The sequence below is a fragment of the Columba livia genome, chromosome 8 (genome assembly GCF_036013475.1).
Source record: "Columba livia isolate bColLiv1 breed racing homer chromosome 8, bColLiv1.pat.W.v2, whole genome shotgun sequence".
NCBI classification, from domain to species: domain Eukaryota; kingdom Metazoa; phylum Chordata; class Aves; order Columbiformes; family Columbidae; genus Columba; species Columba livia.
This window is the reverse complement of record NC_088609.1, coordinates 11,800,691-11,823,452: the sequence shown is the minus strand read 5'-3', so window position 1 is coordinate 11,823,452 and position 22,762 is coordinate 11,800,691. Positions and strand designations below refer to the sequence as shown.

Below are 22,762 nucleotides of genomic sequence, written 5' to 3'. Positions count from 1 at the left end.
TGGCAAACCTTCCACGGCCCAGCACGGAGCAGCTGTACCCATGGCCATGCTGCCAGCAGCGAGCTCCTCTACCCCTCCCCAAGCACTAATGTTGTCACCTACCCTTGGTGTTTCCATCTCCAGTTCCTCCATCATAAGGAAGTCTGGATCAACAACACCATTACTTGTTTTGAGTGTCCTAGTCCAGAATATGGACACTCAGAGCAGTGAGTGACATCCCAACATGTGATTTGAGCAGACATTCAGCAGGCTGCATTGCAATATTTCATTGAAATACCTTAGTTCAGTCTTTCTTACCTCCAAACCAAACCAATTCCCTTTGCTTTTGTCCCTACTCCAAAGTCTTTAAGACCAATACGAAAAAACCCCAACCCAGTATTTTTCTCGCACAATAGTCTGTCAGTTCTAAACTTTTATTTTTAAAATATTACGTCTGCAACCATTCTTGCTATGAGGAAAAAGCCACCACAGCAGCAAAACCTCCTAGCAGTTTCAGGACAGAAAGCTGCAAGTACAGCACTGAAACTCTAACCATTCCCTTACTTTATTTAACTTTCTGAAATATAAACTGCAAAACCTCACTGAAACCATTAAGACCCCAGCGGCGCAGCATATAAAGTACAAGAAGGCTCCTGCATATTGCAATCAACATCCCAGGGACTATAAAACTAGTATTATTAAATATAAAGTTAATAATATCATCCAGAGATAATGTTATCCAGGCCTCTTTCTTTACTTTTTAACAATTAAATTCTATAAACTATAGAGCTGGAAATAAGGTTGAGTGACTTTGCTAGTGGAAGTTCAGCTTCCACATTACCTGATATTTTGCTTTTGCAGCTGAAACCTCAACTAATCTGCACCTTTGTTTTGCTGTATCCCTATGGATATGCAAAATGTCTGATGTACTGTATATACTGAAAATTATGTGTTTTCAGAGTACGTGCAGATAATCAGAATACTCACATGCCTCTAGAACTATAAAAATAAAGAGAATAATACAGACACACATACATATTCTTCATCTATATGCTGTAATGTTCTTTTATCCAAGCATAAGGCATATGCAGAAGAGGCGTGGATTTTAAGAGCCTATTGCAATATATTCATTCTGCTAATTTCTTTGGTGCCACGGGCATGATATAATATCAACAGGAGTTATTCTTACAGGGTGTAACAAACCGGTCATATTAGCATTACAGCATTTCTGCCTGTCCACGGGGGAGGTTTCACCCAGTGGCAACTTAACTCTGATTTCCATTGGAAGCCTTTGATATAGTTCAAGGGCATAATAACAACGCTGAAATAATTCCAGTGTGGCTCCTAATATCAAGATACAAATACCATTCACCCTTTAAAAAAAATTTGAAAGCAAAAGGGAACCACATAAATATATTACTTTCAAATACCTTTGAAGTCAAGAGAGTAAGGAGAAGCAGAGTTTGAACTTAGAAAACTTCATTCTCTAGTTGTGCCTTGAGTCGTGCAGCACATTTAAAAGATCCATTTGCAATAATCTACTAAACCAGTGAGTGAAAGACAGAACTCATAAAAAGCCTGTAAAAATCCAAATGCTCCAGCTATTACAGATTTCTAAAAATAAAACAGAGTAGGTTTCAGTAGCAATAATAAGCTGCATCTTATCCATATTTCAGATTTAAAAGAAAAATATGGCTGCCTTTTAGTACTCATTGCTCAGAGCGAACCATGGCCGCTTCTACCTCAAAAAAAAGACCACAAATAAAAGTGAGCTTTCAGCTTGCTGTTGTATTCCGTTTCATTTGTCCTTTAAGTTTATGTAGCTGCTTCTGCACCCACTTTCACAATGCATAGGCTGTCGTTCCATGACCTAGCATTATTAAATTGCACTTATCAATCATTCTTGCCAGGAATGCCATCGCCAACTACATTAAAGAAGTCAGAGAAGTCTGGTTTCAGCAGTCCCTCGCCTTCGCAGACCTCCTCCCTTGGAACGGCTTTCACACAGCACCATCGACCTGTCATTACAGGACCCAGAGGTGAGGCCTAACCCAAGAGCCCCCAGGCAGGTTCAGCATCAGCCACAGCACCCAGTGTCCATCCCAGCACCTTTCCACGGAAAGTCACCTCCACGTGTCACCCACCCAGGGAGAGGCTGTGCTTCAGGAGCTTGAGAACCCGGAGGTTTTAGTTGTCAAGACCTGTGTTTGGTTTTACTAGGCTGGGCTGTTTGGTTAAACTGATGACCATTCAACAGGGCCTGAGATGGAGATGCTGCTTTCTGGGCGCTTGGGGTTTTATTCAAAGAGGGTGGGGAAAGGGACAGAATGCGTTACAGACAGTGTCTTCTGCTTGTGTCCATTCATGACATAGATTCAGTGGAACTGCTGGAGATCAGGGCCCATCACTCATTCTGAACCATGCCAGTCTTCCAGCACTACAGCTTTGTTTCTGCCAGTCATTTCCTGCTGGTGTTGTTGGTATCAGTGTGCTGAAGAACCGCCGTATTCGGGGATTCCTTTGAAGTTGGTTCAAGCAATGCTTTGGCTGGTTTTCTTCACAATACTCTTCTGACTGACTTTCCAAGTAAAAGAGATGTCCTCTGGGTCTAGATGTGCTTATACATTTTTGTTAGAAAGATGCATTTGCATTTAGCCAAGAAAAGTAAATGCAATACTCAGCTCACATTTGAAAAGGAACTCACTTGGGCATAGTAATACACACAAATGAATGAATCTTCTTACAAACCACTTTGGAAGATATAAAAATAGGAGTGAATGGTTGTGACATGTTTCTTTCTGCTATGAAATTTTGTCTCATTTAGAGAAGATTATTAAGGAATTGGTCGAATGGTGAAGCATAAAAAGGCATATTAGCAATTCATCCTAGAAATTATTTTGAAATGTCTCTTTGGCATTAGTGTGGTTTTACTGAGGGCAGCATAAACCAGGAGGCGCCTCTTTGTCTGCACGGTGCAGGTGATGCAGCGTGAAGTGGTGGAATTGCTCTTAAGTTGAGGTGAGGTCAGAACTGCACTTCTTGGCTATTTGTGCTTTGTTAAATCTACTCTTTGTAGTTGGATTTGTTGTGGTTAATCACATAGAAATTATATCTTACCCTTAGACACACACCTAGATCCTCAAAAGATATTTAGGCTTCTAAGTTCTGGAGAGATTTCCCTTGAAATTTGGATCTGAGCTATCTGGCAAATAAATCTTCTTTTAAAAGCCTTGATAATTGGTGATATAAGTATGAATAATATGAATGTTCCATTAACATTATATTCAGTTCACATCAGCTGAGTGAATTTCTGTCTTTTAGAACTTCAGCATCTTAGATTTGAGTTGTTGATTGATCAGTTAATATGCCTTTCTGTATTTAGCTATGTTTTACCTCACACTTATTTATTAAGGTCATTGAATGCCTTTGTCTGTCTGCATTTAGACCATTTGTGTTTCAGATTTTTGTGTGGCTGAGAGAGGAAATGTATCGCTGGTGAGGTCTTGTGTAAATCTCATCTAGAGTCTCTTTTAACAAGACTTTTTCTGTGCACCAGCAGGTATCCATTGGCTATGTGAGAAGAACGTTCAAAACCAGCCAGAATTTGAAAGAGCAAATATAATTATTACAGTTCCCAAATTTTGTTTGGTTGGAAGGAGATGTCTTTACTAACTCTATAAAGAAGTAACACGGTTTCTTATCATTGTGGTTCCCAACAGATAAAGCAAAAACTCTTCTTCTGCAACATCATTTAGAAGCACCTTCTATTTTATGCTTCTTCACAAGCAAAGTCTTACAGACTTTCAGGAACAATCCCTCTGATTCCATCCGTGGATTGTTTAAGTGTCATCATCCTGGAAAAATCTTGTTCCAGACTTTGTTGGTTTTGGACATTTCTCTTCAGTATTCTTCTTCCACAGCACACTGGCGGTGTTCATTTCTCTTCTACAACAAAGGGTTAGCAAAGGGTAATATACTGAGATGGATTATTTTCTGTAAATCCAGCTTTGTTCTTTATCCCATTCCCTACAGTGTACTTTAGGACAGTAAGCAGAAGATAAAAGGTTTTCAGGTATCAAAAGTTGCAACGTAAGTAGTAGGATGCAATCAAATAAGAGACTATAATCTTTGAGCAATGCATTTCCACCGTTAGTTACTGGAAGTTGTACCTTTCTGCGGAAATCACAGGTATAATATAGCACACATAGGTTGCATTCTCTTTGGATACACATGCATAATGTAAATGGTCAGTGGCAGATTATTCTGAGTGGTCTTCAGAAAAGTAAGCGCAGGATTTAATCTTCCTTCGGTAGAGATATTTCAGAGGAAGGAAAGCAATGAGTAAGTAGGTCGCCATCAGAGTAAGCTCCTCAGCCAACTGAATTATTACAAGAAGGTTCAGTCTCCTTCTGATGTTCATATGTGCAAGTTTATCACTTGGATGTGTGTATGAGATGCATTTGTAAAGCACGATCAAAATAGACAGCAGAGAAGAAGCTGTAGACTATTCATGGCAGGTGTTGTCATTGACAAGCAGTGATTTATAACTTCTCAGGAATATTCCCAAATCTTTCAAGCACTTCCAAGTATTCCTTAGAACACAGGGCATCTCTTAGGCCGGTGTATCCCAGGATACTGAGTGCCCTACCCAGTGATCCCCGCAATTAGTCGTTTTGGAAACAACACTTGCTTGGAGAAGGAGCAGATCCTTAAGAGGATTTCTTTGCTAGAAGGTGCTCCATACAATGAACCAGCTGGAAAACCTCTGTTGTCGTGCAGTTGTCTGTGCTGTGTTGTGGAAGGCTGGGCACTGGTTTTCTCTCTGCGTTGGTGCTGCTGCCAGTACCCAACCCAGCTGGGCAGTAGCCAGCGGAGAGGATCTGAGCTGGCTGACCAAAGGACCAGATGTGCAGTGAGTGCTGGCACGGGGATGCCAATGCTTCAGTGACTCCTCAGTAGTTCCAACAGATGGTGGTAAGATCCAACTTTCTTTGGTGATAAGCTAGCAAAGTGATTCATGGAGCCTCACTTGATGATGGCAGTTTTTTGGGCATGACTCTATGAATGCACCATATGTCTTCTCTGGACCAGTGTGGTGAGGATTCAGTGTCTGGCAGATGGTAAATTGATCACCTATAGGGTGGCTTTAGCATCACTATCAGTTTTAGGATTTATTTCAAAGCGTTGAAAATTCAAGCAGTTAGATCTTTGTCTCCTATGCATCATACTTTTGTTACCTGCAAGTTAGATTATTTGGTGGTCAGTGTGGCTCACCAGATTACGCCAGTATTGCAAAGCCATCATGGATTGCTGGCATCTTACAGAGATTCTCAGACATCAGCCCACTTGAACTCTTTACCAGACAGTGAAGGATTTAAATACGATGGGTGACAGCAGTATTTAAATAAGAGGTTTTAGGTTTCTGTGAATTGCTACTTACACTCTAGTGACTTTATATCTGGAGCTGGCTGAAACATTAAATTGACCACGATCTTGTAAACCTGGGATATAGAGCAGCCTGTGCTGTAGAGCATTCAACTGTTTCCACAGAATACGACAGCAAGCCAAAAAGCAAGGAAGAAAAGGCAAGGAAAGAAAAAAAAATATGAATGAGATGGTATGTTAGGAAGATAAATGAAGGAGAAACACAATTACAAGAAACAAGAAATACTGCACAAAGGGAAGAACTCAAGGAAGTGGATGTGTGAGCAGAAAGCAAAGAAGGGTTGAAAGTCAACTAGTGGAGCGGTTCCCATTATATTCATTTCTCCATAGTAAGCATTGCCAGTGAGATTTTCGTCAAGACAAGGCCTACCAGGGAAACTCTGCAGCATAGTATAATACCCTCTGTTTGTGCCAAAGTGGCAAAAACTCAGTCACGTATCTGGGAAGACGTTGTGCCCATCTCTGTCAAAATGCTCCCCAGAGTCACCAAAATATCAGTGCTTGTTAGGTGTCCTGTCTGCATGCTCCAGGCAAATCAAAGCGGTAATTCCTGCTAACTCACTCCAGAGCTACACAGTGTAAAGGACATTTTGTAATATCCTATTCGTACAACTATCCGTGGCTGCTCCTTGATGCTGTCAGACTGATGTAACCTTCTACTTCCCTCTGAATTTTTACAAAAGCAAATTGGTGCAAGTTCGTTCCGATACAGACGCCTCAGATCAGAGGATCATAATGTAAGATGGCCAAAAGAGAAGAGAAGCACCCCACATGAGTAAGAAAGTTGAGTAGAAACCATAAATCGTATTAACGCTAACCCAGCACCAGCACAAAGCCGTGCTCCAGTTGGCAGTGTCAGGGTAGCTCACTGGCTAGGTGAAGGTTGTTTTGTGTTTGTGGTTTTTATTTCACTCGCTTCAAAATAATACGAAGCTGAAGGAAAAACAGTTTCCTAACAGATGGCCTCAAGGTCAGGGTTAATAATTACTCGATACCCTACCCGAACTGCCATCTTCTCCCGTCCCAGGCAGGGGTGGGCAGAGGGGAAGGCTTGCAAATGGTTAAAGCTTCAGCTAAACAAAAGTCAGGAACCGTGTAATTAAAACTCTACCTTTGTTGTATTGTAAAGAGTTAGCCTGTGACATAGGAAATATTTAAAGGAGCGCGCTGTTCAGCTAATTTGTGTGTGAGTGAACTGCCTAGACAGTCCTATCCTAAATTAACTCTAAGACCACCCACTGAGATTGCCTCATAAAGGGCCGTGATTGCTCAGCTTCGTTTTGTATAACCGTTCAATAATTACTAGATAAATGCATAACTAAAAGCTCTATTACACTAATAATTTGTACTGAGATAGATGTGTGGGACACCATGCTGGGTTAATTTGTCATCCCTGCAGCAAACTTCTAAAGAGGGCTCTTTTGCGGAGGAATTGTGTTAATATGTTGCTCCAGTGAGGACATGTTAGAGCAACAAGATGACTTGGTCGCTTAATCTCCTAAAGAGGCAAAATGCCTGGAGGGTAAGTGCCAGAAAGAAGAATGGGGGGTGATTAACACAGTGGACCCAGATTTAAACTCATCCTGACAAAAGGAGCTGATCTAACTGAGCAAAAGACTGAAAAAGGGAGAGTGTTAAAAATACTAATAGGATTTCGTGCATCCCAAAAAAAATAATATAAAAATAAAGTGCTGCAGGAGCAAGTATTTTGCCCATGTTTTTACTGATTCTGTGTTCAGTTTCTTTGCTCTCTCTGATGTATTCATGAAGTTAAACTATGTGCTTTAAACAGTGCAACGAACTATAATATTTTTATCTCTGCTTTATGCTAAATTCTTTCAGCTTCAGACACACACAAAAAGCACATTATTGCTTTAAATATGGAACCCATGTTTAAGCATCGGAGCTCTGGATTTTCAACCTCCTCTATTGACAGAACCATAAATCATGTTAAAGTTAAGTGAATTACTGTAGCGTGGAACTATAGCTTTAACAATGTTTATGTAGTATCAGCTTACCATCTACAGAATGAAAGGGGAAAAAAACACTGATATTAGAAATGGGAATGTGGAGTCCTATTAACTTAACAGCAATATATCACTCCAAAGTCACAGATTCCATTACCATGCCCTTTTTAGTATCAAAGCAGAATTATATCATCACACACATAAAGGTTGTGGTTTTTAAGAGAATTTACATTTCTATTGTAAACTTATCAACTGCATTTCATTATAAGAAAGACATGATATATTCTCCTAGCAGTAGTTTTTATCTTATGTATGGGAGTAGACTGTGTATTAAAAACAATACTAATATGCAAAAGTTGCCAGCATTTGATGTGAAGTAGGAATTCTACAAATAGGTTAAATTAGGTTTTTCTGACCTCTGGCTGTGGTCTTGGAAGGGAGGAGTGCCTTCTGTAGGTATGATTTTTATTTCTCTGACCCTGTAATCGGTTCGATAGTATTCTGATCTCCCAAAGGCAGTGGAGTTTTGACATGTTTTAAAACAATCTGCTCAAAAGAGCTAACTTAACTGGCCCCCTGCCTATAGCAGAATCTAGAACCAGCACTAAGTTCATATCTACAGGTTTCCAAAAGCAGCCTGTAATACTCACAGTCCAGAGTAAAGCAATAATCCCTGTGCCCAAACACAGCTTTAAGTGTATCTTCCTTTTACTAGGGGCTCCGTGGGCAAAATGTTCTGCCTCGCACTTGCTACTGCAAAATATCATACAGAAAGAGTATTTCTGAACTAAGGAACCAGGTGCTTTAGACCACTGTGGTATAAAGCTGATAACCAGCACTGGCCTCGGAGATACCATGGCTCTGTTTTTTCTGCAGTGCTCAGCCAACCACCTGCACTGGACTTCTGGAGCTCAAAGATGGATATTTGACAATTCAGTCCTTCTTTTTGATGTCCGTGGGCAGGAACAGATCCTCCATTCATCATATTTAGGGTATTTGTACATCTCTTGCACTGGTCAGCTGTTTATATTACGTTTTGAATGTTTCATGCTGAGAGGAGAAGGCCTGTTTTTATTCTCCCACCCTGTGATTTCCCAGACTTGTCACCGCAAATGAGAACACAAGACAGGACCAGTTTGAATTTAGCTCATCCGTGGACCTGACAGACATGTTACTAAACAGCCCCTTTGCACCATTATGGGACTTAAAAGGTTTTCCACTGATCCGAATTCCCTTCAAAGGGCTGATTCTAGGAGTGGTCAGTCCTACCCTCAGCAGCTCAATATTTAAGTGGAGGCAAGTCCTTGCTAACCTGAATAGGCGATTGCTCAACATGTGTCACCCTGGGGTCTGTTCCTAATGGGCAGTAAGAAAAATGGGGACTTTCAGAAACCTTTGAGAGAGTTACGGGGACGCAGCTCCCATTGAAATTCAACAGCAGTTAATGAATTCTCTCAGGACCTCCACACATCCCAGCCCAAGTTTCTTAATTATTTTTTTTTTTCTTGTTTGGGTAACTGCTTTCATCACAAAAAAATCTTTGGGCTTAAAGCTATTGTTTTAGCCTTCCATTCTTTACCTCTTGTATTGTATTATACACAGAAGTGTAAGTTCCTTTCAACAAATTTGGATTATTGCCAGATCTCCTTATTAAAAAGTCACTCTTCATATTTCCGATAAACACAGCTGTTTCATGGTGTTTGAAAGCATTTCACATCAGCCAGCATGGTGGCTTAGCCAATTAGTACTCTAATATGGTCAATTTTCAGAATAAGTACCTTTGGGGTACAAAGGGTGGGATACATCTTGCATAATTTGAACTGGCACTTGCTTCACTTAAATACCAGGAGAAAGCTTACAGCATGCAGGGAGTTAAAGCAAGTTAGGAGCCTGAAGTGGAAATATCTAGCAGAACAAACTGTTCTATAACATTTCCAGGGAAATGACTTTTAAAAAAATACTTTCTTAGTTGTAATGAAGCCAATTATAATGGCCTCAAAAACAAGCTGATAAAAATGGTCATGTTTCATTATGAATCTAATGTTACTATTTCTAGGAAGATTGATCAATGTTTAATGAGCTATTAGTAAACTTAATTATCACTTTATAGAGGAGGTATCTGAGCATCATGCCCTAGTAAAGCCGATCCCCTGTTGGTGTGATGGGTTATCCTGTGTCTTTGTGAAGGAATGATGGGTTTGATTCCCCAGCCCAAGAGTACAGAGATAGGAGAGGCTTTTCCTGAGCGGGAGAAGAGCAACACTCAATGACCCTTTCAAAGACTTCAAACAACTTTATGAAGAAAGAAATTTCATCCAGTCATCTGGACTTGAAGGGGTTGGCAAGGCTTTCTGGAAGAGGGGCTGGACGGTGGATGGATCAATATGTCTGTCCCATATGGTGGGCTGTGCTGGTGGAGAAATGTGTTTGCAGGTGTGATCCTGAAGTCCCTTTACCGTGTCAGTGAGCACTCCCTGGGAGGATGGATCCCACGCATCTTTATTAGGACTGATACTTTGTTCCAGGAGAAGGGGCAGACAAATATCTGAAGAAAACTATAACCTGTTTCAGATTAACTGATTCTTTATTATCTGATCACCGGTTGAGTAGAATTCACAATTCTGGCTCTTCTTCATTTGCCTTAGATTTGCGAAGTGCAAACCTAATCAATGAATGCAGCTCATTTTATTAGTTAGCTTGTTTGTTAGTGGCCACTACAAATCAAAGAAGGGAAAAGACAAGACTGGCCTGCATGATCAGATATTGAAATTCAGCGTGCTGAAAAATCCTCTTGCTGCTGTGCCGCACAACACCACGAACTCATAAAACACTAAAAGATCCAGTGCAGCACGCAGCAGCTGCACTGCATAATTACTTGGCCCAATAGAAGTAGTTTTAAAATACTGGTATATCTGTTGCAGGCCACCATACATTATCATCTCATTTTCAATAAAAAGTCTGGGATGTTTCAGATGAGCTTCAATGGAATTAGAATCATGTGTGCTTTGAAATATTTATGCTTGCCTTGAGATGGAAGGATAATTCCTGCCTCCAACCCCGACACGCAAATAACAGATTTAATAATACCAGATAGTCCAACTCCTCCATACCTACAGCAGGTAGAAATGAAGTTTTGATCTGGAATACACATATTTTCATAGGTTATAGAACTTATATTTTATGTCATTTAGTGAGGTCAATAATAAAATATAAATGTCAGAGGCTGAAAGACGCCAAGAGAAATATGCTTTGGCAGCATGGAGCTGCTTAGGGATACATTAATAATAAGTCAATAAGTAAATAAATAATAGACAAAGACCCGTTTTATCTTCCATTTGAAGATCTCAAATAATTTACAGTCACTGATTGAGACTTATAATGTCCCATCAGAAGCAGATAAGTAGTAATAGCCCCTTCTCATACACTGGAAAACTTGCATCACTCTAGCCATGGTTTTCAGAAGCAATTACTTCATAATTTTTATTAAATGTTTCTGAAAATTGTGACTGAAGGGGCTTGTCCTTGGTCACCTGCCCCTTCTAGGGGCAAACAGGGAAAACAGTGACCTGCTCCGCTACTTCACATCATTTAACTGATTAAAAATGTTTGTAAGGATCCGTATATTTGGAAACACACTTGTGTTCTGCACTCGGAACTTGTTTGAAAGGCCATTTTTGCGTACACAGCAGTTGGTGACCACAACACAGCTGTTGGAGTGATGGTTTATATCTGGGCCAGCAGTTCTTAGACTTTTGCTTTTAATTCTCTCTCCCTAGTGTAAGGCAGGCACGCTTGTAATGTTGATGAGTTTACTAGGAGTAGATTCTTCCTCTTATCAAACAGCCCTTACTAGTGCCACTTGAGAAATTTGGTATTTCCTAGTCCGAGACTGCAAAGCCAAACCTTTTGGACATCCTTATTCCATTTGTTACTTCTTATGCTAATCCAGCTATGCTGAGAAAATGAACCCTGCATGTCGGTGTATGGTGCAGACTGAGGATTGACACCTATTTGGTCTTATTTCCTTCACCCAGTCCTTCCCCTGATCAGCAGAAAGCCCTTCGAGGCGGTGCTGAGCCGTTGGCCAGTGTTCCCAAGATGGCCCACTTTCTCCTTCTTGCAGCATTTTACCTTCCTGAAAGATTGTTGTGCATTTCTGCATTCGTTCTTCTCTCTCTCTTTTGGAAAGATCACCGACAAATGCTTTCCACTTTGTTTTCTACCCTGAGATGCTGAGGTAACAGAGAAAGACCCAAACTTAAATGCCTGTGAATATTTCTAATAACCATAACACATCTTTCATACAGCAAATCAAATTATTAAATGAAGAGACATACCTTGGAAAAGCTAAATACCATGTGGCTTTAGGCCTAGTTTTGAATGTCCATCTGTTGCCTGGGTACAATTTTTTATTCCTTCTTGTTTGATTGAAATAGCATTTCTAGCTCCTATTCATCCAGTAGAAGAAAGGGAATGAATTTATTCCCAGATGTGTACAAAAAGGACAGTGTAGTTGCATAACAATTTCAAATAGTATTAACAGATCTGGTGCTAAATTGAAATGTTTTTTATAAAGGTTGAAAAAAACCCAGTCTATTTTTTACTTAATTAGATGTTTGCCACATGAATTTTCATTTCTCACTTTTATCTTCATCTTTCATCTTCCATTTGGCATACAAGGAAAGGCGTAACTATAAAAGGAAATATGAAGGAAGAGAGGAAGAACATGCTTTACATCAAAAAAGGACAGAAATGTTGTATGCTAATGAAAACTTTGTTGTAGTCATCCAAACGTTTAGCACCAGCTTTAGTTGAACCAACAATTGTGGCAAAATATTTTGACAAGCCCTAAAATGACTGCTGCTTCCTGGAGAAGGTGATGACACGTTTGTACCTGTAAAGCGGCGATGATGTTAAGTGTCATTAAAGCAGTTACACCCCAGGGGTTGGTGTCAGTGAGATCAGAGTTTGACACTTTGGGTGGAATTCACCTCTATGAAGGTGTGTGTGTGTGTGTGTAGACTGGAGGGATCTACCTCAGAGCTGGGACCAGTGGGCTCCTCACATCCACTAGTGACCCAGTTGGTATGGTCAATTGAAGTCTCCTCAAAGGTCTGGTTTTGGATGAGATGAATGGCTCCTCAGACACCATTAGTTCTGCTGAATTCTCCGTTGGTTTGAAGGTAATTAGCTCCATGGTAGACAGCCGCATTTACGCAGGTGAATCTCACATTATCTCTAATAACCCACTTCAAAGTTACAGCCTCTCCCAGACGTTCAGGGACAGGCAAACAGCCTTCATGTCTTCCTTTGAGGATTCGGGTTCTTTATCTGGAGAGTTTTCAACTATACTCTAATTTAGGATGCAAACTCAGAACAAAACTATTTGTCTTAAAAGTAAATAAGAAATAATTAACTAGGTTTTGTAAAAACCAAGAGATAAGCCCAGATGTGCAGACAGGTTGGACGGGCTGGGCACGCAGGTGTCTGCCTTGGCCACGGAATAACTGTCAACATTTCCATAACAAGGAGTGTGGGATTTGCTGCTGCTTGTTTCCTCTTCCCATTGCAGAACTGGCATGGCTGTGGGAAGACACTGGTTTCCAGTCCAGCCCACACGCCACAAAATGGAGCTGTTGTGAGATAGGTACAGCCGGTGGTTTTGGAAGAGTTTCTCGGGAAATGCATCTGCTTTGATGAGAGATGGCTGGAGGCTGCATGCGCCCCTTCGGTTCCTCATCTCCCTGCTTTCTCTCAGTGGTGTTTTCCTATTTAGTACCACACATTTCATATGCGTTTCTCTTTCTGTTGTGAATATTTTAAACAGTATTAAGGGGAACAGAGTGGGAAGAGTTGTGGGGTTAACAAGGATACCGGAGAGCTTTCCATGGCAAAGATGAGACCCTCGTGTTCATCCCATATCAGCATGCCAGGCATGAGTGCAGCTCTTTTTGATGGTGGTGTCAAAATGATCATTACTGTCCAGTCATGGAGAAAGAAGTCCATAGAAGGGCTGCCCAGCCAAGCCTTGGTGAATGTTTGTAGGATAATGCAGGAGGTTTCCTTGCTGCTATCTCTGAGTACGTGCTTTATCCACATCTTCAGGCTCTGAGTTTGCTCATGGTTTCATAATGCTTAAGAAAAAAATTATTAATAACATGTCATATTATTAAACTGGCGATGAACAAGACTAAGCAGCAGCTTTTAGGTTTTGTTTAACTGAGGGTTTTTCATAACATTTGTCATGAAATGAGTGTTTGCTCATTTGTATTTGATTTTAGTTAACTTTCCTGCATCTCTCCAATTTTTTGAAAAGTGCCAAAGGCTTTTTTTCCCCTCTCGTCTATTTAACTTACTTCAAAGCCAACATGAGAGTTTCTGTAAGACGTTACCTCCCTTGCGTAGCCTTTATGTAGTAGGTTATGTGTGGTGTACAAGTGCAGGACATGCACATGGACACCCTTGAAGGATGATTAGGATAACACGCCAAGGGAGAGACAGGGATGTAATGGGGACCGTTTGGGGAGAAATCAGCTCTGATTTACAGATGGTGCACAATCAGATTAATTGGGGAATCCTAAGGGAAGAGCAAATTCTCATTTTAGAGGGGAAAGGGAGAATTCGTAGCACTTTGTGTGGCAAGAGTTGCTACCTCATGGTGACAAGGAAGAGTGGAAAGCACTGTTAGCTAACAAGGGTCCAACCCAATTTATCTGGAAGGAACTGGGCAAAGGTGTCACATATCGTAGAGGAACATAAGGCTCTTCAGCTGCACTTGTAGTTCTGCTGAAATCAGCTGAGGGTAAAATCTGTCATTGCCAATGGGCTGGTGTACATTACACCTTTACATCTTCACTGTAGTACATTTTCCAGCTGGCTTGTTGGCCCATAAATTCACCAAATTAAACTTCATCCCTGAACGCAAGCTGGGGGCTTGCTGAAGATTTGAGCCAAACGTTATTGAAGAGAAATGTAAATGTAATTTTCGAAACGATCTTGCCACTTTGTGCACATTCATTAGGTGAAAACATGTTACTTAAAATAAATGTTCCTAAACTGAGGTGGGAAAAAAACCCCAACAACAGGAAGTGTTAGACCAACTTTAAATTATCTACCATTTATAGTACAATATAAAATGGATTCATATGTGCAAATCCAAGTTATATGAAATGTCAATTAAATCAATCCTAATCTCCCAAATACATTTTTTATTGCCTGATTGATGAGGACTGCTCTTAAGGTGATGAATAGTTTTCACGTTCACAAAGGACTGCCCATTCCTTTTTACGTGTACACTGAAAACACAGAAAACCCTTTAAAATGTCTGGCTGGCTCCGTTTGCTCTCAGGATCTAGATGAAGTGAGCGTAGGACACGATGTAGTCTAATATATTAATTGTGAAGATCAGATGTATGAAGAATACTGTACATTAAAAAAAAAAAAAAACAAACTAAAAATACGGTAGATTGAAACTGTTTTATTTTCCAAAGGCAAAACTCTCTATAACTTCTTTGTTTTCTTTCCTATAGCAAGTCCACATGCAACACCATCGACTCTTCATTTTCCAACATCACCCATTATTCAACAGCCTGGGCCATACTTCTCACACCCAGCAATCCGCTATCATCCTCAGGAGACTCTGAAAGAGTTTGTCCAACTTGTCTGCCCCGACGCTGGTCAGCAGGCTGGACAGGTGGGGTTCCTAAATGTAAGGAAGCCGTTTTTATTTCTTCAGAAGTGTTTTTGTCCTATGTAAAATTAACCATGGGATTCTGGGATTATTTTAACAGCATGTTGCGCACAGGAACACACCTTGAGTAGTCGTTGGAAGAAACACAAATAATGCTGCTACTGCAAAATTATTTTTTTAAAGACACAACAGAAAGCCTCCCCAAAAAAACCACTTGACCACATTGTGGTGAAATTAAGTTAAACTGTCACAGAAGCTGGTGATGCAGTGACCTTTTGGGTCCCTCCACAAATGGCTTTGCTGCATGCATTGTAACCCTCCTGGAATGAGGGTTAACAAAATATGAAGGCAGAATAATTTTTATTAATTATTTCTGAAGTTCAGGGGAGAGTAGGGGGGAAGGAGCAGGAAGAGGGAGGGTGAGAAACAGATGTTTCAGATCAGCTAAGTTCATTAAAAAAAAAAAAATACTGCCTTATAGCACTTTAGATCAAGTTGACCAGTACTTGAACTCAAGATGTTAAAAGTACAGTTTATTATGGTTTGTTATTTCTGTAAGCAGTTATCTTTTCCCCTTATCTCTATGAAAAATTAAGCAGAGTTCCAAAGCTTCAAATAACCATTTTCATTTTTTTTTTAATCAAATAAAGTGAATCATCGTGCTATTATTGAAATAGCGTTCAGGTCAAATACAGAATTTATAAATTCTATGTAAATCAATCTAAAATAATGCTCTGAATATTTCATGAAATGTAATGCATGTAACTTTTTCCAGCCAATGAAGTAATAACTGGCAAAACTACTGTTTCTCTCCTGACATACATACGATTGAAAGTGTTAATGAGAATTAGTTTAATTATTAGCATCTAATTTATTGCACTTATTTAATAAGCTGTATTGTTCTCAGTGCTTTCCTCTCCCTAGCAGAAAAACTGACTCTACTTATTCCAGCCGGTGCTGGCTTTGAATAATGTCCGCAATATGTTAGCAGATACATTTATGTCTAGACAACAAATCAATATAGTGCTTTTCTTTTTCCTTGAGTATTCATTTGCTTAATTTATCCCAAACCATTCAACATTATGAACTGTTAGCACACTCACAATGAACATACAGCGGGGGTCTTCTTGGCAGGAAAGAGACCTAATTGTGAGACAAGATAGTGTTTGAGAGATGTCACTAATGTATTAGTTTATTAAAGGTGCTGGGTGTTGGAAAAAATAAATATCCCTGAAGGATTGCTCCGTACCACGAACAGTAGGAACTGCAGTCTTTGAAGTCAGTGGTGGTGCTGTTAAGTTATAATGCAGATGAATTAGAGTCTTATTTATGCACTGAACCGTTTTTGCTCCAGCACAAGTGTGATTTGCACCTACACGACTTTAAGGCTTTTTGTCAGTGCCAGAGGAGGTGAAATGAAAATAAGGTCCCAAGCGTTTGCCAATATGAGTATTTTGTCCCCAGTAATTCAGGCTAATGGAAACCCTAACAGGAATTAAAATATTATTTTCTTTAGCGGTACTTAGAATATGGATCTGTGTTTAAAGCTGAGCTTTTATCATCAATGGAAAAGCCAATGCTCAGTGCCAGGAGAACTGCAGTGAGATCAATTTGCAGAGTGCTGTCGAAAGTGATCTCATCATTTTTGTCACTAAAATGGAACACCTGATTCACAGGCTGTCCTGCTTTCTCTTTATAATGGTATTTGGCATCTCTCCGTATGGTTTTCGAATGTCCAGGCTGTATTACATTTAAAACGTACACTTGATAAATTGGGGGGAGGGGATGGCGCTTTTTTTTTAAGCGCACTTCTTGGTTTTGTGATACTTGAAAACACTTTTCCTCATGGGCAGGTTTTTCTGGTGATTAATTGAAAGACCACACTTGTATAGCTGGGCCCGTTCTGCCTGTGACTGACCACATCCCAGACTAAATGGAGGGGTTTTATTTTTTCCTAATGTGTAAAATGAATCCGTTCTAAGTTCAGTCGTTTCTCCATATGATCCTAACGGGAACTAAACTGTAAGCTACACTTTTGCCAACCCAAAAGGGATGTGGGAGAGCAGTTACTTTAATATATACTCATTCATTTTCCCGTAATAAGATATCAGCATGACTTTTAAGACCACCAAAAATGCTTGTTTTTTCTCTTAATGAGCAGTATCTTTAAGAAATTTACACTCAGCTCCTAGGCACTGATATCCTAAGGGTATAACAGAGGCACAAAACTGGGGGATTTAAGGGGTAAAATTACTGCTTCAGGTCTCACTGAGCATGAGTTAGTGGCTGCAGGAAATGTAAAGACTATTAGGATTTAATCCAGGGCAGTTCAGACCAGTTGCTAGCAGGACAAATGTTTAAAAGCAAGAATTTCTGTAGTTTGACAAGGTTCACGGGGTTTGAGACAAAGTTCCTTGAAGTCAATGGAGAATTTGACACATCACTTTCTTTGCCACCTCTCAAGTAATTGTAAATGTAATGCACATAGCTTTCAACTAGATTCTTATTACCGGAGGTTCCTAATAGCTGATTTTTAGTATAATTTTTGTCTGTTTGCTTGTTCTTTTGGCAGCCCAATGGTAGCAGCCAAGGCAAGGTGCACAATCCATTCCTTCCTACCCCAATGTTGCCACCACCACCTCCGCCACCGATGGCCAGGCCTGTGCCTCTGCCAGTGCCAGACACAAAACCTCCAACTACATCCACAGAAGGAGGGGCCACCTCTCCCACTTCTCCAAGTAAGTATAGATGCAGCGGGAACCAAGGGCTAAACTTGCTCCATCGCCGTCTGTCGGCTATTCAGAGATGAGGACCGGACGAGCTCTTGGGATGCAGGAGAGCTGTCCGCTCTGAATGCGATGGGCAAAGTTCTGAGCTGCTTCTATATTAATGAGAAAAGAGTTAGCTGAAGGTTACGGTTTTATTTCTGGCTTTGTTGGCATTTCACAATGAGCACGTGTGAGAGAAATCGAGGCCAGTAGCTAAGCCGTGACACAGACCTTGGACCTTTGGGATCTCGTTTGCTGTCAGGAGGAGGCAAGCTGGTATCTCAAGTCAGACTTTAGAGGATAGATACTCCATGAAAGTCAGACAGCCTCCTCGAAAACATGCTGCTTATACATACTGGGCTAAACTAACAACTCTTTCCAGCTCAATTCATTTATAGTTCTTTTGGGAATAAGTCTTCCTACATTAACCCAGACGTCTTTTCCCTTGTGCCTTGCTTCCCGAGCCTTGCGTTTTGGGCAAGAAGCTCTGGTATTTCTTAGGCCCAAGGAGAAAGCTTTAATCCTCTCCCCACCACCCACACGGCTCCCATATGTATTTTGTGTAGCCACAAGTCAAATATACAAATTCCTGGATACACACTTGGGGATACCACTTTGGACTCACTCTGCTGGGAAACAAATGTGATTCAGCTGGGTTTGATGCTTTAAAAAAGTCTGGATGTTCAGGGAGTTAATTGTGAAATGATTTAATGAAGCTATGCTCAAACTGACATTTAAAAACAAAAGGGAAGCTTTCAGTGCTTTAATGGCAACTGTAGGGGACTTGTTCCACAGTGAAGGGAGTCCAAATAACATCCACAAACAAAAATCAATCTAATCGAAAGAGCAAATCCCTTTGTGTGCTTTTCAAGCTTATTATTTAAATGCTATATGCAACCACTGCTTGATGTGCGAAGAGGTATTCGCTTTTCAGACTATGTGAATCCTGTGTTTTAAAAGCTTTATATTCTGTTCAGGAGATTTCCACAGGTTCCAGGGGGCATTTTTAAAACCTGGTAGTTCTTGGAGTTTTGCATTGCCTTCTGCTACGCGATAGTGTACAACTGCAAACTCAGCAAGATGCTCTGGCTCGCTTCAAAATTAAAATGGGTTTTAGTTTGAGACAGTCTGGTAAGATTGTGAACATGATCTTGTAGAATCAGGACTTCACGAATTGATCAGCAGATTTTTGTTGAACTCAGAAGTTGATTCATTCCCTCCTTTTAGTGACCTTAGACCAATACTTTTGCTATCAGGAGGTTTTGACGCTTTCTGACGGGGGATACCATCTTTTAGGTCCTATCAGTAAGATTCAGTGGTGGAATCGAAAAAGGCTAATGTTTAGTCATAGTTATCACTGAATATAGTCAGCAATGCCTTACTATTTCCTTGTCTTCAGAACCGGGAAAAATGAAACTAGGTCAATGTATATTTGTCATTACAGTTGTGAGTCAGTTTACTGGCAGCGTGTGGTGTCTAAAAGAAAAAAATTCCCAACATCATTTTAGCAGTAATCTTAATACTTAATTTTTCTGATACTGTGATCATGTAAACAAGCTAAATGCGTGTCTGGCCTGATTCTCAGCTGGCATAAAAAACTGGCATTTGTGCGCTGAAGTTTGCAGAACAGCACCCATCAGCATCGGCTCGGGCTGGTCACTGCGGCTCAGCGTTCAGCAACAGCTGCCGCGATAATTGGGAATCGAGGGTTTCTCAAGAGCAGCCAGTTAATGGTATTTAAACAAAAGATTAGGAAAATAATTACTGTTTGTTAATTAGCTACGCTGATGTCTAAACATATAGTTCTGTACATAGTCAGGCATGCATCTTCCTTTTAGTTAGGGTTTTGAATGATAGTGACTGGAGTTGTAAAGAAGCATATAATTTAATTTAGGGACAAATTTTACAGAAAAGTAGATTGTAGGAAACATTTTCTAAGAAAAAAACATTACATACATACCAAAGGCAGTGGAAGTGGCTGCCCACATAAAGAGTAAAACAAACCCAAGTTCCTGGCCTCACAGGGAGAGTTTACCAGAAGGGCCCACTGGACTCCATTTAGCGTGTCAATCAGTACCAGCCCTCCTTTTTCATTGCTATTTATTTTTTCCTTAGCTAAATATTAGCCTTCAAATAGCAAGTGCAGATTCACCAGAGTTTCATAAAAGCCACACACACACAAAAAAAGGTGTTTTCCATGGTTACGAACTACTTGAGTGCACCGGTGCTGGGAGTGTCACCGGCTTGTGGCTGAGTGTCCCGCAGAGCCTGAGGATATTGGAAAGTCACTTCTGCAACAAAGGCAGGAGTGATGTTAGATTTTGGCCAGACTCCTTCCTTGGCCGTGTGGAAGAGAATGAAGCCCCCCCCAAAGGAAATGGAGTGAAAGGGGTTGGCATTTGCTCCATTCTCCTTCCCTTTTTTGGTCTAGCAGAAAGCCCTCTGCAGAAACAAAATGCAGTTCCAGCCCTACCAAAAAATTGGAATATGGCCCTCCTGAGGGGTGCAGGAGCCAGGAGCAGCTGTTCAATACGGCCTGGCCCCCTGGGACCGAGAGCTAAAAATCACAACAAGGTGGTTAATGATTCTCAGTGCAATAGTGAAACTCTCCAGCTGTGACATTAACCAAAACATGAACATTAGTGCTGTCCAAGGAGGGAAGAGCCCCTGGAGATGCACACCGGGGATTTGCCACTGCTGGGTGGCCAGACATGCCCTGGGCGTTGACAATTTTGGCTGTCAATCCTATCCCTTTGGAAAGCCAGCGTTCTCCTCAGTGAGATGACACAGCAGAGATCGGATTCATGAGGTTTGCAAGGGTTCATTTTTCTTCTATAAAAAGCCTTTTCAATAGAACACATCCTTGATTTCAGACACGGCCCCAAAATTATCTTATCTCAGATCTCTCCTCGATTTTGTTTGGTTGGTAACCCCTAATAAACACAACATAATGTTTTCTTGAACTTGACAGTTTCTGGGTTTAATATCTCATTGCCCAAAGGAAACACCACTTCCACCACATGCCAGTTGGACTTTATCACTATCATAACCAAAACTGAGTGCTAGGATCTGTGGCCTTCATTCCAGTGCGGTGTCTAAGATCCTGCCATCCTGCACACAATTATTTTTAAAGAGCTGAATGTTATTTGCTAAGGTTCACAAATCAACATGGGGAGAGACTTAGCTATTTTCCCGTGTTGGGCAAGATCGTTATTGGTTAATGTCCCCTTGCACAAAGGAGTTTTCGTGTTAAACAGCATTTGTGTCAGGACGAGAAGAATCATCTTGTGGCTGTAGTACTGGATTCACAATCAGATTGTATTTCTCTCCCTTTCTCTGCTGTGCATTGACTGAGCACCCTCTGGGCAAGACATTTCAGCTTTCTGTTCGCTCCTTTCCCCATCCATAAAATGAGGGTGATGACTGTATCATTTAATTTGTTGGAATTTGCAGTTCCCCCTCAGATACTCAGCTGCAGAATGCATGGCGGTAGGAATTGCTGTATTGCTCTGCGTTCCTCCGGTTAGTTCTCTCGCTGCAACTCCACGACGGCTAAACTGACTCTGCATATCACACACATGTACCTGTCCTCTTGCTCTGTGAAGAGAGACCTAGTGATACATCTGGTTATCGCTCACCCAAATCATCTTTGACAACCAAAAGTTTATGCTTTTAATCCACAACTGTCTCATGGAAAACACACTCCTATACTTAGTTGAAATTCTTTCTGGAAAGTATATTTTAAATCAACATCCCCCTACTGCAGGCAACTTTAAGATACATGACATTCCCAAAACTGTTTGTTTGTCTTGTCTTTCATACAATTTCTTGCCATTTTGGCCAAATATCAAAGCTGTCTGTGTGAGCAAATGTTCTTTCTCTGCCAGCTCCTGTTTTGCTTGTTCCTGAAGTGAAGCATCATAGCAAATTTGTGGCATCACATTCATTTCCTTGGCTGTGGGCTATGATGTTGCAAACAATCCTGAGTGAATTCCAGTAGCAGAAAGACTGGGCTGGGCAGGAAGAAGTTTCCATTCAAGCCCAACGGGCCAGCTATCAGCTACTGTAAACTAGTGTAGATCTATCCAGTTCCCTTGGAGCAAAGCTGATAAAGATCAAGAGGAGATCCACCTAAGAGACCTGACTTCTGTTCCTTTCCATGATGTGGCTTTTCATTTTCTTAAAAAGGAGTTTGAAGACCCCACCATAGGCTTAGCCTATGTATACTATAATATACTATGATGCAGATTTAACCAGTGAGAGCAGTTTGCCCCATCCTAATCTCAGAGTATAGGGATGAGAAATGGTAAGACTTCCAGGAATCCCACCTCCATGTCAAACAAGAAGATTTATACGAAGACAGTAAGATACGGCTGTTACAGAAGCCTTGTTGGTGATGGTCTAAGCACCACTCGGTACTGCTCCTTTTCTGAACCAAATTTCACCATAACAGGAGTCACTGCTAATATGTATTCCATGTCAACTTAATATTCTGAGCCAAAATGGCCATTTACAAGCCACAAATATCTGGTGACATTTTACAGTGAAGAGGGACATCATGGGAGAGGCCAGTGTAAAGCCAGCCCTGCATATATGGAATTTTAGGACTCTTCACTTCTTGGCTCTAGCAATGTAGTTATATGACCTTAAGGAAATACCAAGCTGACATCTGAGTATTTTCAGAAAGCAAGTTAAACATGGTTTGGAGCATTATGGAAGAAAGGTATACATAGTAATTCACCCAGCAAGCTTTGAGGGGACCTTTGTGCATATTGTGCAGTTTTCAAATGCTTCAGAATTTTTGTTTGAACAGAGAAGCCATTTAAAACAGCGTTGTGATGATTTCCCTTTGATTTTCTACCAAATATCGCAGCAAAAGTATCTGCCAATGGGGAACTGTAAACAAGATCTTG

At 40.7% G+C, this 22,762-nt stretch overlaps 1 protein-coding gene across 28 annotated transcripts in view; it reads left to right on the top strand.

Annotated features, from left to right (window-relative positions):
- The window catches only part of NFIA (nuclear factor I A), a 348,817-nt gene that overhangs the window by 294,179 nt on the left and 31,876 nt on the right, over nucleotides 1-22,762 (top strand). For 13 of the 28 annotated variants that reach the window (XM_065070915.1, XM_065070911.1, XM_065070909.1 and 10 more), the window contains 3 exons: nucleotides 1,890-2,018; nucleotides 14,921-15,099; nucleotides 17,654-17,819. In XM_065070915.1, the coding sequence (XP_064926987.1) occupies nucleotides 1,890-2,018; nucleotides 14,921-15,099; nucleotides 17,654-17,819 (474 nt within the window). The remainder of the gene's footprint in view (nucleotides 1-1,889; nucleotides 2,019-14,920; nucleotides 15,100-17,653; nucleotides 17,820-22,762) is intronic. The other 15 variants (XM_065070931.1, XM_065070923.1, XM_065070913.1 and 12 more) reach the window with 3 other exon arrangements.